Source organism: Chinchilla lanigera, unplaced genomic scaffold, assembly GCF_000276665.1.
Source record: "Chinchilla lanigera isolate Chin_1 unplaced genomic scaffold, ChiLan1.0 scaffold00006, whole genome shotgun sequence".
NCBI lineage: Eukaryota > Metazoa > Chordata > Mammalia > Rodentia > Chinchillidae > Chinchilla > Chinchilla lanigera.
Window position 1 is genome coordinate 33218464 of NW_004955407.1, and position 17621 is coordinate 33236084.

Sequence of the window (17621 nt, forward strand, 5' to 3'; positions counted from 1 at the left end):
TCCTAAGGCGGGCTCCTTCCCTAGGCTTGGGGTTGGCTGGAGGAATACAGTTGTCAAGGTGGGTAATAGTCTGTGATCTCTCTCTGTCTCTGTCTCTGTCTCTCTCTGTCTCTCTGTGTCTGTCTTTCTCATGCCCTTTCTATAGGTCTTTCCTCTGGGCTTCCTTCTGGGTTTGTGAAGCACACATAAATTTTCCCTCACACCTCATTCATTTTGCATTGGTTTTTCAGTATCCATCTGACACAGTGGTTCTCGGCCTTGGGGGCGCTTCTGGCTTCTAGTGAGTGGGTAAAAAGATGGCGGCGGGGTGGTGTTCCACATCCAGTCACGCATAGGACGGTCTCCATGACAAAGAATGGTGTGGGTCAGGTGTGATGGTGCATGCCTGTAATCCCAACACTGGGAGGCCTGGGAATGAGGGTCCCAAATTCAAGCCTCACCAGGACAACTTAGGGATTTAGACCCTGTCTCAAGGTAAAATGAATTTAAAAGGGTGGGGATATAGCTCAGTGTGAAGGCCCTGAGTTCAGCTCCCCAGTACCACAAAAAAGAAAAAAAAGATCTGGCCCCAGATGTCACCTAGTTACCCCGGGCCAAAAATGGTAGCCCCACTGGTAGCTCCTGGGCTGGCCCTGATACCTAGCACAAAAAGTATCCCAGAACCTTGATTTTGTATTTCAAAATCTTGATTATTCCCCACACCCTCTGTAGCTTGCCACTAGGTTGTACTATTCTAGTCATATTCTCAGGAAAGCTGGTGAATAAAAGGGAAAGAAAGCAGCTCCTCAAGAAATTGGAAGGGGATGTGACGGAGCTCCTTTCGCACCGGGGCTTAAAGGTGTCAGGTTTTGTTTGCTGAACCATTTGTTAAACAAAAACAACTGGTCATTAAACCCTTTAATTTCAAGCCGGTCTCTATGAGTAGCCTTGGGGTACAGGTTGGTTCCAGTGGAGTATATGTAGATAGGAGCCCAGTCACCTTCACTGTACACAGCAAGTCACCTGCATAAAAGCACACCTGGAAGAAATTGATCTAAAACAAGGATTCATCCCCTTTGAAAACTTAGAAAACATTGCAGCATTAATGAGTGGTAGAAATGTGGCTGCCTTGTCTCTGGAAGGAAACCCAGGGAAAGCCAGGTCCCATCCCCAATGCTGGTTGGTTACCACAGGATGGGACACCATCAGGTAACACTAGTTTAGGAAATCTCTCCAAACTAGTAGGTTTTACCGTACGAAATTCCCGACATGGCCGTCTCCTACCCATCAGGTCAGCAATTTCACTTGGTTCAACCCAGTACCCAGCTATCCTTAGGTGGCACATGGTAGGTTAATACTCAGAAATACCTGTTGAATGAGTGGGTTGAACGAAAGGAAGACTGTAGAAAACAGTCCAGATTCTTGACACATACCGCATCACCCTCCAAGAGGAAACCAAGATGTCTCTCAAGTTTCCGTTTTCCTTACATGCCAACTTCCCAGAAGCACCAAGGCCCTTAGAGTCCCTTGCTAATTTGACCTAAGAAAGCTGAGGACCGGAGACCTTGATGTTGACCAAATCTCTGCTCCTGGGCAGGGTTAGAGGAACAACCCCTCCATCCTAGGTGACATCTGAGGGTTGAGCACCATCTACCCTGCTTCCTGACAAACTGAAAATGATTTCCGAGAGAGAGTGAATTTCTTGTAGAAGTTTATAAAATTACACACTGATCCTCCTTATTCTCTTAGTTCCAAAAATACCTAAGGGAATTTTTAGGGAAACCACATTGACTGTCAGTGGTCCCACATATGGATAGAAAAAATAAATGTCTGATACTGTGGATTGGTGGGAGAAGGAAAACATGATAAGGCCATAGCTTCATACGAATATTTCAATTCAGCCGGAGTTTTCTTGGGTCCTTTTTAAAAAAGAAAACCACGTGTGGAAAAACTAGACTTCTAGAGTGTTTCCTGATAGGTAGTTAGCTAATCTCTTTCCAAGGGTTCCATGGCCTCTCACGATGGTTCTATTTATAGGTTAAAAGCTTCCCAGGCATTTTGAAATGATATGATTCAATTCACAAGAAATAAGATTTTGTTTGGAAAAAAAAGTGAGCACCAAATATAAGATATGTATGTATGTGTCCGTGCGCCTTGCTGTTGAGTGCACTGCCTCCTAGAATCTACTTGTTACTGTGTTATGTGTCAGCAGTCAGGGGTGTGTGTATGAGAGAGAGAGAAAGGGAGAGAGAGAGAGAGAGAGAGGCGGTAAGACAGAATGATCTACAGGTAAATGACTTCCTCTGTGCTTGATATCTTCAGGTTGAATGGTGAGGTCAGGGTACTGTCAGCAGGCAGACAGACAGCACTCTGAAAGCTCCTGACAGAGGCTGACAGCTGACAGCCGTGTCATTTCCAGGTGATCTTCCAAGCCTCCAAGAGGAAGCATCCCTTCCTTTGACTCAGCCTGTAATGTTTTTCAATATGGACAGCGTTTTCTCTTGTGATAGTTCTGTGGGCCCTAGCTGAGACCAGGGGAAGCCCTTGTGGTCTGCCTGTCCTCCCTGGTGGGGGCCCTGGGTTCCCCTCACATGACAGTGCTCCCTTCCTCTTTTCAGGGTCTGTCCCCCACACTTGCATACTCCCCTCTCTGGAGATGTAGAAGGAAATGGGGACGGTGGGGTGCAGGGGAGCTCCCTGAGATTTCTTGATGGCGTCGAGAGCGTAGACAAAGTCCAGCACAAGTCTTACACTTGACCCTGGGGGTAGAGGGAAACACAGGGACGTTCTCAGAAGAGCTCTTCTCACGCCCTGGCTGGTCCTCTTTCTGGTTTGCCATTTGAGCAGTGTGATGTTGTCTTCCCCAGAGCCTCTGAGCACCCGCCCGCCTGCAGTGCCTCAGAGGTTGAATCCGAAAGATGGGAGTGGGTCCCTCTCCCTTTGTATGGTTCCTGTACCATCGGGATCACAATGGGAGTTTGTAGCAGATTGTAAACCACCTCAACCACCTCAACTCTTAGTCCTTCTTCACTGCAGGCAGATTTCCAAAGTCAGGCACACCCTGGGTGCCTCGCCCTGTGCCAGCTGTGGCTTTCAAATTTCCATTCCTGGCCAGCACCCGCAGCCTGGCGTGACTTATAGTAACACTACTTATCAGCAAATTCAGTTCAATATTTCACTCTGTTCCTCTTTCAGTTTTGGAACACTGTGTTGTCCTTATAGGCCACTGCCCATAAGTTGATGACAACTCAGAGGGGCAAACAACAGCCACGTCCTGGGCCCTTGGGGCTAAAGCAATCCCGAACAGCTGTTCAGAGCAGCACTTACCAGCCGGATGACCTTGGCAAGTTATGGACCCTGCTTCCTCGTTTACATACGGGGAGATCCTGAGCCTTAGAATGGAAGCACCCCGCAGATAGTAACTTTGCCGTTCCTGGAGAGGAAAGGCATTTGTGGCTGGCTGGTGAGCATCACAGAACCCAGCCCCGTGGTGTCCTACTTGCTTCCTTGCAGGAAACCAAGACAGCAGGTGGGTCGTGTGTGTTTAAAGACCTGTCAGAAACGATGCTTTTATAGCTTGGGGATTTCAGAGAGAGACTGGACAGCTTCCCTTAAAGGTTCAGACATCTCATCGCAGGTTTGTCCCACTAATTTGTACACAAATCACAGCCCCTTGCCTCCATCAGCAGGGGGCCCACTTGTGTGGAGCAAGCAGCTCTTGAAAGTGTCCTCCCAGCTCCCCGAGACACGCGTGACTGTCTGCCTTTAGGCCAGAGCCTCCTCCGCAGGCTGTTGGTAGATGTGGACAGCTGCCTGTGTTTCACACGGCGGATGGTGGGGTGGCCAGCAGGAGAACGGACTGGGCAAGGTTTTTAAATGTCACGTCTGTGGACTGTGTTGGCAGGCCCATGCAGCGCTCCACAATAAACCTGTCACAAACGCATTGAGTCCCTGGGTCCTTTATTTTTCATCACAGCCTTCTGTGGCCTTGTGTTGCCTTGCCAGCGAAGAATGGAACGTTCTGCAGACCCCTACCCATGCCAGGACTGGTTTTTTTTTTTTTTTTTTTTTTAAAGGAATCGTGCAGTTTGCAAAGCGTCATGTGCTTCCCCCCAGTGCCGTCTCCAGAGCAGCTGCCCCAGCGCACTTGGGACCCTGGGAAGTTCGTTCCTAGCCCCACCGTGTGCACTCTGAGATGCCTCAGCCCTGGACCCTCCTGCTCTGTTTGCCTGGCCTCCAGCAGAGCCCGAGCTGCCGATCCGCCCCAGCAGAGAGGGCAAAGCCAAGGAGGCCTCTTGGTACTCAGGGCGTTGCCTTGGAGTCCTGGGGCCCTGCGGGAAGGCCACGTGGGTCGGAATCCTCAGTAATGGCCTCCAGGGACTCGGTCTCCAGGAGGAATCCTCACCCCAGCCTCCTCCGGGGGTGAAAGTACATCTGCCCGCTCTCCCCCTCTTCCTCCCTTACTGCTGCCCTGTCCTGGGCTCCCCCTCCTGGTGCTCCTATGAAACATGAGCAGATGGGATGCCTGTGTTTGCGGAGCCTATAGGAGTGAGAAGAGACACCAGCAGACACATCAGCAATCCAGCTCGTAATAGACAAAACAGGACAGCATTGCCAAGGGCTAGCACGCTAGCAGAGGAGTTGGCCAAGGAAGGCCTCTAAAAAGAAGTGACATGGGGTAGACACCTGACTCAGAAGGAGTCCTTTGAAGATCAACTCAAGCAACAGCAAGTGCAAAGGCCCTGGGTCCAGTGAGCTGCTCCTGCACCTCCATAAGGATGGCACCAGACTGTCTGTCTGCAACTACACTCACCTTCCAGTCTCTTCTCCGTGTTGAGGGCAGAGGACTATGTTAAAAACACTACTGCTTAAAATAATTCAGGGGGGTTGTAGTCCTTGTAATATAAAGACCCAGATCTTCTGCTTGATCTGCAAGACCCTGCCTGCTTTGCCCTTTTCTTTTCCAGCCCTCATACCTTCCTTGTCTTCCTTTATTCCTATGTGTGCTCAATTTTGAGCCTAACTTGATCATCACCTCCTCTCAGAAGCCTTCATAGCCAACTCACTCCTTTATGCTTGATGCGGTGAAGACCCAGGTGAGGCCAGTTGTTGAGCTGGTCTCCAGGATCCAGGCCCGCTATTTTAGTTCTGCCGCCTTTCAAGTCCCTGTGATGACCTTTCCCAAAAGTCTGGTCCTTTGTGGCCCCAGGGGCTGACCCTCTGTCCTCCTGAGAACATCTCCAGCCTGCAAACCACTAAAGGAACGGACCATTCTCATCGCGGGAGTCCTTGCCAGGATAGGGACCCACCCCCAGGGGCGTCCTGGGCCTACACCAGGGGGAAGTGGGGTGCGTGGGTGGCACAGAGCTGCAGGCTTCCCAGCTTTAGAGGTTTTGTGACTCAGCCTCTCAGCGTCCACTGAGCCCTGGGCCACCTACATGGCACCATCCAAGCCAGAGGTGGTGCGCTGTGCTTGGGGCCGTGGACCTCTCCATTCCCCGGCCACGCCCTGTGCTATCGGCCAGCCCAGCAGCCTGCCATATCACCAGGCCCCTGTCCCTCACTCTCTCCTTCTGCTTTCTCCACCACCCTTCCTGCCGCTGACTCGGCTCTTTCCTGAGCTCTATCACACATCACCACGAGCCGCTATAGAAGCTGACGCACGAATAACTAGACACACTTAGCTCCCTCAGAAGAGGGCAAGCTCACCAGGGGCAAGGCCCGTATCCCAAGGCTTGTTACACCCCACCGAGACCTTCACAGAGGAGGTGGGGATGTAGTGATGGCACCCTTCTGCGTAGAGTTGACACTGGGGCCCCTGTCTCCCCAGTGATTACACGTCAGAGAGCAGGGTCCCCCCACGCTTGCATATCCCCCGTGGCACCTCGCTCTTGGGGGCTGCTCAGAATTTGGTGGGGATCATTCCTACCATGCCCTCACCTTGTTCTACCACCTCTGTCCTTCCTCCCCAACTCGGCTGATTCTCCTCCCTGTGGGTAGCCTGGAACCCAGCACAGAAGTGGGTAGGAGAAGCCACCATATTGAAAAAAAAAAAAAAAATCCTCAGGAGAAGGCCTTAAAGCAGGAAATGAGCTCGCTAATCGGAGGAATTGTTCTGCGTCATTCCTGTGACCGCCCTCCGTATTGCCTGTTCATGCACATGTTGTGTCTGGCTTTCTGTCTCCCCCACCAGAGCGGAAGCGGCGCCAAAGCAGGGCCTGGGCGGATCTGTGCAGCTGCTGAGACAGCAGGAAGAGTCTCCGGGTCAGGAGTCCCTTGTGTTCCGGTGGGGTCCCTTTACCATGTTCAAGAGAGACCACGGGGACCGGGCCGTGCCCAGCCCCGCTTCTGAAGAAAGTCCCTTGGGGACAGCAAGTACACCTGCCCTTTGCAAAGCTCCAGAGCCTCGGTGTACTGAGTGTGCCGAGATCGCTCAGTCACGTATGTGGAGAAGACCCGTCTGCCTTGACTCCGATGGGCACCACCAACCCTGCCAGCCTGGAGCTCCAAGGACAAGCGTGTCCTCTCAGTCAGTCTTTACCGGAAGCTTCTGGGAAAGAAGCGGGTGAGGACCACCCTTGGAAAACATGGAGGCTTCCTCATGGTTCCATTTCCTGAGACCTCCAGGGAAGCCACTGTACCTCTCTGAGCTCTGTGGTTCCATCCAGAAAATGAGGCCCTTAAGTGGAGTGGCCATGGAGCCACGGCCCTAGAGCTGGCGTCAGTAGCAGGGTGGTCCCACACGCAGCTGCAGCGGGCCGTGAGGAGACTCTCAGGGTTTCTCTGGCCTCCAGGATGGCCGAAGAGGGACCATGTTCTGTGGCCACAGTCCTCAGGGCCCTGGGGTGACAGCTTGAGTGACCTACCTTGGGCTGCGTTTGGTCAAGCAATTGCAGCAGTGCTCGTGCTCTTGAGCCTGGACTGATTTAGTTTCGAGTTCCCGCTCCCTCTTCAAACTGGTGCCTTGATTTTGAGGCCGCACTTCCTCTGTTGAGGGGTCCTCCCAGCTGCACCCTGGAGTCACATGAGAGCTTTGCCAGTGATGGGCACCGAGCTCTTTCTTTGGTGATTCGGGGTACAGCAGGAACTCTGGGATTTTTAAGGTCCTTGGGTGACTTAGCCTTATGCATCCTACACATAGCGATCCCCCAAAATAAGGCGCGAATGCCCCTGACTCTGCCACCGAAGCCTCTCAACCGTGCTCCCTACCCAGTGTAGGCTGAGTTGTGATTATATGCTGAAGCCGTAGCCCCGGGCACCTCCAGAACATGACTGCGCTTGGAGATAGTGTCTTTAAAAGGGTAATAAATTACCCTGAGACCGTCAGGGCAGCCCCTCGTGCAGTCAGATTGGTGTCCTTATAAGAAGAAGAAATTGGACCCAGGGGGTCGCCAGGGATTTGCACACACAGAGGAAGATCATGTGTGGACACAAGAAGGTGACCATGTGCGGCCTGAGAGAGAGGCCTGGAAGAAACCAGCTGTGGACAGCTTGATCCCAGCCTTCCAGGCTGCAGGACTGAGAGGGACTCCGTTTCTGTGCCTTCAGCTGCCCGGGCTGTGTTTCCTCCATTCGGCAGCTCGAGGACACCAAAACCGCAGGTTCCAGGCCAAGCGGGAGGCACGATGGTGGACTCCCTGGGGCAGCCCCCATCTGCCTTTAGAAACTGAGGCTTTGCCAACTTGCTAACTCTTCTGGGGCTCAGTTTCTTCATCTGCTGCACGGGGGATGACAGTCATTACCACACAGGGTTACTGGTGAGAAGTCGATTGGGTAATCCACACAGTGCCTGGAACTGTGTGCTCAGAGGGGCGTTCACTGGCCACACTAGCCATTCCATTTTTAGAATCTGCTTCCTTCTTCCACACCTGTTCTTGGGGCTCCAGGTGCCCCACCCTGACTCCCCTTAGCTCCACCAGTCCTACCGTATTTCCCTGTGACACCTGCCTTTGTTCTGAGTTGCTGTAACAGAATAGCAGAGACTGATCACCTTCTTGTCACCAAAGACACAGTTCTAGAGGCGGAGAATCCAGGATCGGGACTGTGTCTGACGGAGGACTTCCGGCCTTGATGCCCCATGGCCAAAGCGTGGGAGGACAGGTGGCTGGACACATCGTTTCCCCAGGAATTCATTCCTGACAAATCAGTATTAATCATTTCTGAAGGTCCTGCCTCTCAGCCTTGTTGCATCGTGAAATAAATCTCCAACTCTTAAACTTTGGGGGATGCATTTAACCATGGTGAAGTCCAACTCAGATTCCTCCTTTGCAAAATATTCCACACCTGCCTAGTCAAAAGCACTGGCTCCTCCCCTCGCATTCCAATAAAAACATGTTCTTCTATAATAATATCTTAATCTGCCTGTGTACCCGAAGGATTTATTTGTGGCGAGGCTACTGAGGACACCTGGAATCCTGCAGGGGAAGGCGCATCGAAAGCGGGGACTTAGGAAGAGAGAAAATCATGGGTGGTGGCATAAACAGAGCCAAGCATGAGCTAAAAAATGCATACCAAAAAGGGACTAGCACCCGTGCCAGGGATTCCTGCTTCAATTATAAAGCCTTAAATGATATCCTCCCCCCCGGCATTTGTATTTATGGCAAATAAAGAGATGATTTATTTCTGGGATGAATTTTTCATCACTTCTCAGCAGTCATTATACTGCCTGGCAACCCGTGTAGACCGGATTGCCCTTTCTGGAAGAAAATGCAGTTTATCTGGAAGCCACGTTGGCACTCGTAAGCTTCTGGGTGATGTCTGAGTGTGGCTGAGTGGGCCCCTTGGAGGCAGCCAGCTTCATCGGCCTAGGACGGGCCAGAGAGGGATGCCAGGGCTCAGGAAGCCGTGGGCATATAAGTCTTTGGTGCCATTGAGTGGCATCTGCCACCTCTCACCATGGTCCTCCATACCCACCAGCTCCTCCAGACCCCATAAAAATCAAATCTTAAGGATTTGCAACTCGGAAGTCTGAGAACTGGCAACAACTTGCAGCAAGGCCTTTTAAGAGGCATCTGCTGTTTGGTGATGGCGGAAGTCGGCCAGGGATGCCGGAGCCACCAGTGCATCACAGGCTCTCCCAGGATGAGGACCTGGCCCACCTCACCCTTGCTGAACCCCAGTTCCAGCGCAGACACTGGCTCACAGCAGGGCCACATGGCTTCCTTGCTTGGGGGTGTGGGGGGTTCAGACGTCAGCTGCAGGGTGGAGGGACAGACAGTTTGACCAAGGAACCTTGCTCGTGTCATATCCACTTGGGCTTCACCTGCTTTTCCTCAATAATAGCCACCCCCACGTACTATACTGCCAGGATGTTGAGGGAGTACAGTTAGGTTAATTTTTCCAGGAAGATTCAGTGCAGCCTTGGGGTGTGTAGGTCACATAGCAGGCAAGACTAAGACCGCGGGATCCTATGGTGAACCCTGCAGACATCAGCAGTGTGCACAGGAAGTCCAGGATTCTGCAGATGCTGACCTCAGGCCACTTAGCAAGAGGAACTGAGGTGAATGTTCCCAGAGACATCATGAATCCTGTCCTTGAGAGGGAAGCCACTGCCCAAGCTTCCGTGTTGTTCTCTCTCCACATTTGTCACCAGGGTCTTGCATTGGCACAAGGACCTGTGCAAGGCGGCCCTTTCCTACTTCCGCCTTATCTTCTACAGGGTCCGTGTCCACCCGGCATCCGGAGATACCTGCGTTATTGGTGCCCACATGCCCAACATAATGGCTCGCCCTTTCCCAGCCAAGATCAGGACACAGAGAGCCTATCCGGGAACCTCCTCCAGCACAGAGAGGCCCTGCTTCGCTGAGCCTCTGCCCCTGTCAGCAGCGTAGCCCACTGGCCCATCCTTTATTTATTTATTTTGTTTGTTTGTTTGTTTTTCTGGTACTGGGAATAGAACTCACTACCTTGCACTTGCCAGGCAGGCGCTGTGCCGCTGAGCTAAATCCCCAGCCCCTGGCCCATCCTTTAATGCTTGCTATTTTTAATTTCATTTTCCTTCAGAGTCTCCCCCAGGCTGGTGAGTTTCCCTGAGGACATGGATGGGTCTTGCTGGCTCTGTGTCTCTTGGACTTCTTGTGAACTTAATAAATATTTATTGACCAACTTATTATATATTTTGGCCCTTTTTTAACAGGAACTAGGCCTGTTTATTTGCTTGGCCCAATGCCAGCCTGCTGTGAGGGCTGGTTTGGCTCTGGTATTACGCTCCTTGTTGGGAAAGAGAGTGACTGGAGGTGAGGAGAGAAGTCACTTCTGCTTTGTGCCGGAAATGCTTCTGTTCATGTTTTTGGTATTAAGATTTATTTATTTATTTATTTATTTATTTATTTATTTATTTTTGGTTTTTCTCCGGTACCGGGAACCGAACTCACGACCTTGCGCTTGCCAGGCAGGCACTTTGCCGCTGAGCTAAATCCCCAGCCCCAAGATTTATTTTAATTTCAATCACTCTGGAGCCGGGCGTGGTGGCACACACCTGTAATCCCAGCACTCAGGAGCCTGAGGCAGGAAGATCACTGCAAGTTCAAGGCCAGCCTGGGCTACACAGTGAGCTCAAGGTCAGCCTGAACCGCATAGGGAGACCCTGTCTCAAAAAAGAAAAAAAAAAAAAAGTCACTCTGTGGTATGAATAATGGTTAAAGGGGACAAGACAACCTTTATGGGGTAAGATATTTCCACCCTTTCCCCCAGCACCCCTGTCTCCAGCCCTGCCAAAGGGGCATCACAGCTTGCTCTGTTTTGCAAATGTGTTTAAGGAAATCATGCACAATTGAGGCCCGTAGATTATGAAGTTTATGTGGGCTGTAGTGAGGGCACATTTTTAACTGCTTGGAGTCATTTGCGATATTATTTCAGCTGCGAGTGGGTTAGTTTTAGTTAGTTGTGAGACTCCCTTCATCCCCCTCCCTGTCCATGGAAAATCCTTCACCGTACTTTAGCCTCTTGTTTTCCGCTGGCGAGGGGACCAGCACACCGTGTTTATCCTGGGGCCCAAAGGACAGGAGGGCCACATCCCTCCATCCCTAATGAAAATGTCTTTTACTTGAAATGTCTTTTCCACTTATTCTGCTTTGAATAATAGAGGTTTCCTTTTTTTTAATTGTTATTTTTCTAAATATTAACTTTTCAAAGGAAGGATATTTTGAGTTCAAAAATGCCTTTTTCAACTCTTATGTGGTTCTCTTGGTCTGGCATTCACCAACAAGAATTTTTAAAGAATGTCCCATGGGTTTAGTGGCTGAAAGACCGGTCCAAGTCTACATGACTGGTGTGCAATATGGAGGTGAATCTCTCCATGAAATCTTTGCCTTCTGTTAGGGCCTGGGACCCGGAGAGGCCATCGGGGCTGACCCCTGTCTCCAGGAGAGCTGGGAGTTGGGCCTGCATGGGGTAGAATTCACTGGAGAAAGCACCCCAGACCCATCCAACACCCCAAGACCTCAGCACCAGCCAGCACCCCAGATCTTAGCACTGCCAGCTCTGGTTTGGGCCTTGCAGATGCTCAGACTGGAAGCCTGGAGCTGCCTAGAGCAGGCAGCCACACAGAAGCCCTCCGAACTGGCCCTGGGCACCTGGGGTTCTTGGTTCAGTGGCCCAAATTTGCCCTGGACAAATTTCTGCGGTTCCTCTGGCGCTGCACTTCTTTGGGACTCACACCAAGTAAAGCTTGAGACCCGGAAGAGCTAAAATCCAAAGCGAGCCAGTCACTTTGACAGATCCTTGTTTCCATTCCTCAGTCATTGTAGGTGTGTTTCTGAGTCCCTTGCACCTCCTTATTGCGGAGTGTGACCCTGGTCTGGTTTCTGGTTGGCAGTTTCTGCTGAAACTGAAATGTCCAGGTTTCTAACCAGGTCTACTGTCAGGTGAGGTAGGCAGTTCTCTGTCCTGTATTTTGTGGGTCATTTACCAGTCACCGTCCAGGGCGGCAAATTCCAGCACCTATCTTGTCATTAGGATAAGAATGCGCTCTCAGGTCCTCAATCTCCTGTGTGTCTGGGGGGAATATGGCCAACCTCAAACTGATGGAGGCAGTACCACCTCCACCTGGGGACTTCTGAATCCAAGGATTCTAAGCTGTGTTCTGGAGGGCAGGCATCTGCCTTCCGTCCTGAATCCCCAGTACCCAAGCACAGTTGGTGCCAGAATCACGGTGTGACATCAGTAAACGTTTGTTTAGTGAATCAATGAAGTCTATGAACAGGCTTCAAGAGGGCCTTTGAACCTGATGAAATGGTTTGCAAAATGCACACGTGTGTTGTGTGTGTGAAACACATGCGTGTGCTGGGGCAAGGGCCTAAAGCATCTGTCAGTCTTCTCCAAGGGAACTGTGACCTAAAGGGACGCTCAGGAGCTGGTCCAGCCCTGTCCTCTACTTGCCTGATGTTTGTGTCACTACAGATGCTGCTGCGTAGTATTTTTGAGGTGGGTTCAGACCTGCCTCTCTGCCAATATCCCATATCCCCACAGAAGCGAGTGTCTTGAAAACCCCAGCGGAGGCTGTGTCCAACGAAAGAGCACAGCGCCAATACATGGGCCCTTGAACAAGAAATGGCCAGAGTCCTGAGCCCCTTGGTCTCTCTTTATCAGGACAGTGGAGTAAAAATAGGGCAGCAGCTGGATGTGCCCCTCCCATGACTCAGAAGCATTTCCTGGGTGTCTTTTCCAGGAAAAGTTAAAGACCTCAGGGAGGCTGCTCACTTCCAGAAGCCTGAGCTCACACAGCAGCTGGGCAGAATCTAGCTGAGTACAGTGAGTGAGCAACCACCCCTGGCTTCCTCCCGGTGAGCTCACTGCTCAGGTGGCTGCTATCAGGAGAGATGATCAACACCTCAGGGCGGGGAGAAGAGCTGGGCCCGAGGGTAGCTGAGTTGAGACCCAGTTCAGATCTATCTGCATTCTGTGCAAAGGTTCTCGCTCGTCTTGCGGCCCCAGGAAGTCTACCTCAGTCCTGCGCGGTGACCCTTCGCATGAGGTCCAAGATGGGAGAGCGAGGAGGGTGTTAATATTATGAAGGCTCATTGCTGCTGCTTTCCTGACATCCTCCTGCCTGTCCTGAGACGTTCCTGTCCTAACAAGAGAGGTTATGCGGCAATTGGCAAGGAGGGGAACAAAATCAGGGCTGGGCAGCCCTAGAGCTAATCTCTGGAGCAGCTGAAACATTTGCCAAGAATCCATGATGTCATGTGCCCCAGAGGGATCAAGCTATTTGAAGAAGATTCAAGCACATGGACTAGCTCAGTCATGAGCCCAGATAACCCCCCTGGGGGAAGAAGATGGAATCTCAAGGAATCCCTGGCTGTCCAAGCAGCCTTCTCAGACTTCAGTAAACCTTAGCATCTCACCTGGAGAGCTTGTTGAATCAGATTCCCAGGGGATGCTGACGCCACAGGTCTTGGGGCCACATGTTGCGAACTGCTGATCTCAGGCAAGGGGTCTTGCTCTGTGCTCCACTGCGCCCCACTATGGGAAGTAGGGAGGATGAAAAATGAAAATGAACGGGAATCAGCCTTCTGTACATCCGGGACACTTCCTCGTCTATGTATTTTACAAATCTGACTTGCACAATTAAATAAAGGCTCTCTAATAAAAAGAAGGGGAGGGGACCACTGGCCTGGAGAGATGGGTCAAGTCCTGCACATGGGGTGCTCTGGAGAAATGAGTCTCCTCATCCTTTAATACAGAGTATCTGGGCCAGGGGGCACACTCAGCCAATGAGCTGCAAATATTCCAGGCACACAAACCCCAAATAGCAAGTGAAGTGAGCGAAGGCAACGGCCCATGTCAGCGCGGTGGAGTCGCCATTCTCTCGGACAGCTTTGGCCTCCACACAGACCTTGTGCTGAGCCTCTGCGGCCACAGGGGCATCTCTGTCGCTCAGCTTCCACAGGGGCCAGGTAGGAACCTTGTCCCAGAGATTTCTCACCTCTGTCTGGATGTGTCCTGCATCTCTCTGGCCCCCAGATCCCTGGGGAGTAGCCTCAGCACAGCCATCTTCTCCAAAAACCAACCTGAGGATAACTCTGTATCCTCCTGCAGCTTGGGGCCAGCAGTGTGGTCCGGAGTAGAGCCTGGCCTCTGGTGCCAAGGTTTCAGGGTTGAGCTATTGAGTCTTCAGCACGGGCGAGCTGAGATCTGGGGCGAGTCCGCCTCTCCAAAGCCCAGTTTCCTCATCTGCATATGGGAATACTACTGGTATCGTGGAGGGGAATGAAAGGCAGTTACCAGTGTAAAGCTGGAAATGGTGGCCCATTGTTACCAAGTCTTTCAGCATCCTTTCTGTGGTTTGAACAAAGCAGGAATGTGCTGCTCATATTCATTTCTGGAGCTGCTGTGACAAATGCCCACAAGCTTGGTGGCTTAAAACAGCTGGAATTTATTGTCTCATAGTTCTGGAACCCAGCAGTCTGAAATCAAGGCATGGACAGGGCCATGTGCCTCTGAGAACTCTGAGCGGGTCTGTTCTGGCCTCTTGTGTCGCCTGTTGTGTTGCTGGCAATCGCTGGCATTCCTTGGCTAGTAGCCCCATCACTCTGATCTCTGCCTCCGTCATCACGTTTTTCTGTGTCTGTGTCCTTGTCTTCTTAGGACACCAGGCATGTTGGATCAGGGCCCACCCTCATTTCTATGATTTCATTTTAACTTGATGACATCTACAAAGACCCTAATTTCCAAAGAAAGTCTCATTCACAGGTACAGGGAGTTAGGGCTTCAGTACAACCCTAGGGGGACACAGTTCAACCCCTGCACCGCTCGACTGGAATGAGGACCCTGGCTGTAAAGTCCCCAGACCCGAACTAATTGTCCTCAATGGTTTTGTCTTCCAGGGTGTTCAGACCTACATCTCTTGGACATGTTGACCCCGACCGAAAGAAAACGACAAGGATATATCCATGAACTCATTGTCACAGAGGAGAACTACGTGAATGACCTGCAGCTGGTGACAGAGGTAATGGCAGCTGTGAGTGGCCAGGGGTGGGGACTGCAGGGAAAGGCAGGGGCCTTGCCGTTGAGGACTGTGTCCGGGACACTCTGATGCGGGGGGAGTGTATGGCCGCCACGTGACAGAGAAGTCTCTGAGAAGAGATGGTCACATCCCTATGCTCAGCTCTGTCACACCCTCACAGGGGCAGAGCTCTGCTGTGCCAATGGGCACATGAGTCCCAGAGGAGCTGATGGAAGGGGATGCGTGGGCAGTAAAGTGGGAGTTCTGCCTCTATGCAGAGTTGCAGCCCAACCACCAACTAGCTGGTTCCATAGAGCTGGTCGCATCCCATCCCTGGCCCTCGGTGTTGGCATCTGGAAATGGTGACCACCTTGCTGATGTCTCCAGGTATTCCCAGTAGAAGATCTGTCCCTGAGCATGAAGGTGTTTCCTCCATGAGCCCCGCTGGCCTGGGATGATGCCTCATCTGGTCTGTCCCCCGACATAGCCATTGCAGGGCCTTATCTACCCTGTCCAGAGGGATGGGGCAATGCAGAGCTGGGCTGTTGAAAAAGCGAGCTTTTGGCCTAACACCGGGGGAGTCATGTTAGGAAACAAATTTGCAGAGCTGAGCCTGAGGGTCAATCTACAACGTGAAAAGTCCTCTAGTGGTGTGGAAACCGCCTCCTTCCCACCAAAGTTGTGAGACCATCTTGTAGGAAAGTCCTAACACCCATAAGAGACACGGCTGGGCTACCCAGTGTCGGAAGAGTGCGGGTTGGGTTACTGGTCTACAAGCCACCATTGACACATGGGAAGTGGTGAGACTTCAAAAAGGGTGGCTGGAGATGTGGGACCGCTATTAAATAGTGTAGGCTGACTAGGACGTGTCACCCCTTTAGATATGAAACACGGTACCCCTGGGATATGCCTGATTCCACACCAGTGTGAGGACTCGTGGAATAGGACTTCCAGGGATCATGTTTATTTCAAAGATGGGCTGTTGTCCCTGCCCCTAAAGAACCTTCCGTAGAGCCCCTGCACCCTTGGGACTGTAGATAAGGAACACCTTGCTAGCAGGGAGCTCAACTCCATGGGATCCCAGTGAGATCTGATGTTTATTGCAAGTTGCCCAACCACACAGAAGCAGGGCTTCGCCTTCCCCCTCTGACTGATCTCCCCACTGTAAGTGCTGGCTGCGTCCACAAGCCCAGGAGGCTGAGGCAAAGCAATGGAGCCATTCCCAAGAGCCCTTGCATAGCTGCTTGTCAGAGGCAGCAGATGCGGCAGGCTCATCCCTACGTGTCACCTTTCCCCTTGAGCCTGTTTCCTCCCCGTGGGAGGTGACAGCGCAGTTGGCCTGTATGACACTGTACTGGCTCCCAGCTTCTTACTGGTGGAGCTAGGATCCATTCTCCAGAGACTCACCTGGCTTCCCTCCCCTGGAAAATAACACAGCCCTGGCAGGGACCCTTCCACCTACACAGTCCCCAGTGGGAAGGTGGGCGTCCAGCCAAGCTGCAGCCCCAAGTCCTTTCCCTTGCTCTAAACAGACCGACGCGTGCACATGTGGATTTTGAGCTAACTGTTTGCTTTCTGAACTGCTCCGTTTTCTGCACTGTAGATCTTTCAGAAACCCCTGATGGAGTCTGAGCTGCTGACAGAGAAAGAGGTTGCTATGATTTTTGTTAACTGGAAGGAGCTGATTATGTGTAATATCAAACTACTGAAGTAAGCCTTTCTTCTCTAATCCCCACCTCGCTGCTCCTGGCTTTCACACCGGCACCTCTGTGTGGTCCGTCCGTGTGTTCCTCTGCATGCTGCCATGTCTCTCTGCTTGTTTTGCACATTGCCACTCACAAATGTCATCGCCTGCTTGTGCCTTCATGCTTTCCAGAAATTCACTCCCAGTTCCCAATTGAGGGGAGCAAATTGCCAAAACATCCCAGAGCCTGCTTTGACTGTTGTCCCAGAATTTAGAGCGGGGGCAGTTCTGGCTGCTGATCCACGGCGCAGTCTGTCTGGCGTAGTGGAACAGCCCAGCCTCAAAGCCTACCCCCGAACTCAAGTTCTTTGGGGAACATGGGTCTCTGGAGACAGATGGAAAGGTGGGAAACTTTCCTGTCTTGGGAGGGCTCCCAGCAGCCCACCTGCAGCCATTGGTGTGTCATTCCTCCTTTAGTTTGCAGGCACAGCTGCAGGGCCAGGAGTCGAGACCTGGGTTTGGATCCCACCGCATTGCTTTTCCTCTTTGAGCCTCAGTTTCCCAATCTGTAAAATGAGAGGGTCAGATGCGATCATCATAAGGACCATTTCTCAGGCTAAAAAGAAAAACTGAGACCCCAAATCTTCACCAGCCTTACTATCAGGTCACTTGCTAGAACTCACATTAATCCTGGCCTCTAGGGCATGCGATAGATACACCAGCTAGGAGCAAGGCCCTCTCCTCTGCCCGAGAGTGACGTGCAGCCACCCCAAAGATTGTGTCTGGCCCTGATCCCTCAGGGCCATTGGGAAGCCACCATTTCCTACGTGTGAGCCCTGTGCTTTGTTCTTTGTTTCTTTTTTCGGGAGGGGAGCGCTGGAGATTGAACCCAGGGCTTTGCACACTTAAGGCAAGTGCTCCACCACTGAGTGTCCTACATTCTTTCTGTACAATAATTTCATGTCCCTATTATCTTGGGTGTGTGTTTTGCAATAAAGGGAGGGAAGGGGAGAC

The 17621-nt window shown here is 51.7% G+C and overlaps 1 protein-coding gene and 1 long non-coding RNA gene across 7 annotated transcripts in view; one reads left to right on the forward strand and one right to left on the reverse strand.

Annotated features, from left to right (window-relative positions):
* The window catches only part of Itsn1 (intersectin 1 (SH3 domain protein)), a 219678-nt gene that overhangs the window by 162460 nt on the left and 39597 nt on the right, over nt 1-17621 (forward strand). For 5 of the 6 annotated variants that reach the window (XM_013504347.1, XM_013504352.1, XM_013504344.1 and 2 more), the window contains 2 exons: nt 14805-14926; nt 16527-16633. In XM_013504347.1, the coding sequence (XP_013359801.1) occupies nt 14805-14926; nt 16527-16633 (229 nt within the window). The remainder of the gene's footprint in view (nt 1-14804; nt 14927-16526; nt 16634-17621) is intronic. The other variant, XM_013504361.1, reaches the window with a different exon arrangement.
* On the reverse strand, nt 12826-17437 carry LOC106146630. The gene is made up of 3 exons (XR_001231160.1): nt 17053-17437; nt 13323-13440; nt 12826-13048 (listed from the first exon to the last, which is right to left on the reverse strand). It is a non-coding gene; the product is annotated as an uncharacterized LOC106146630 (long non-coding RNA).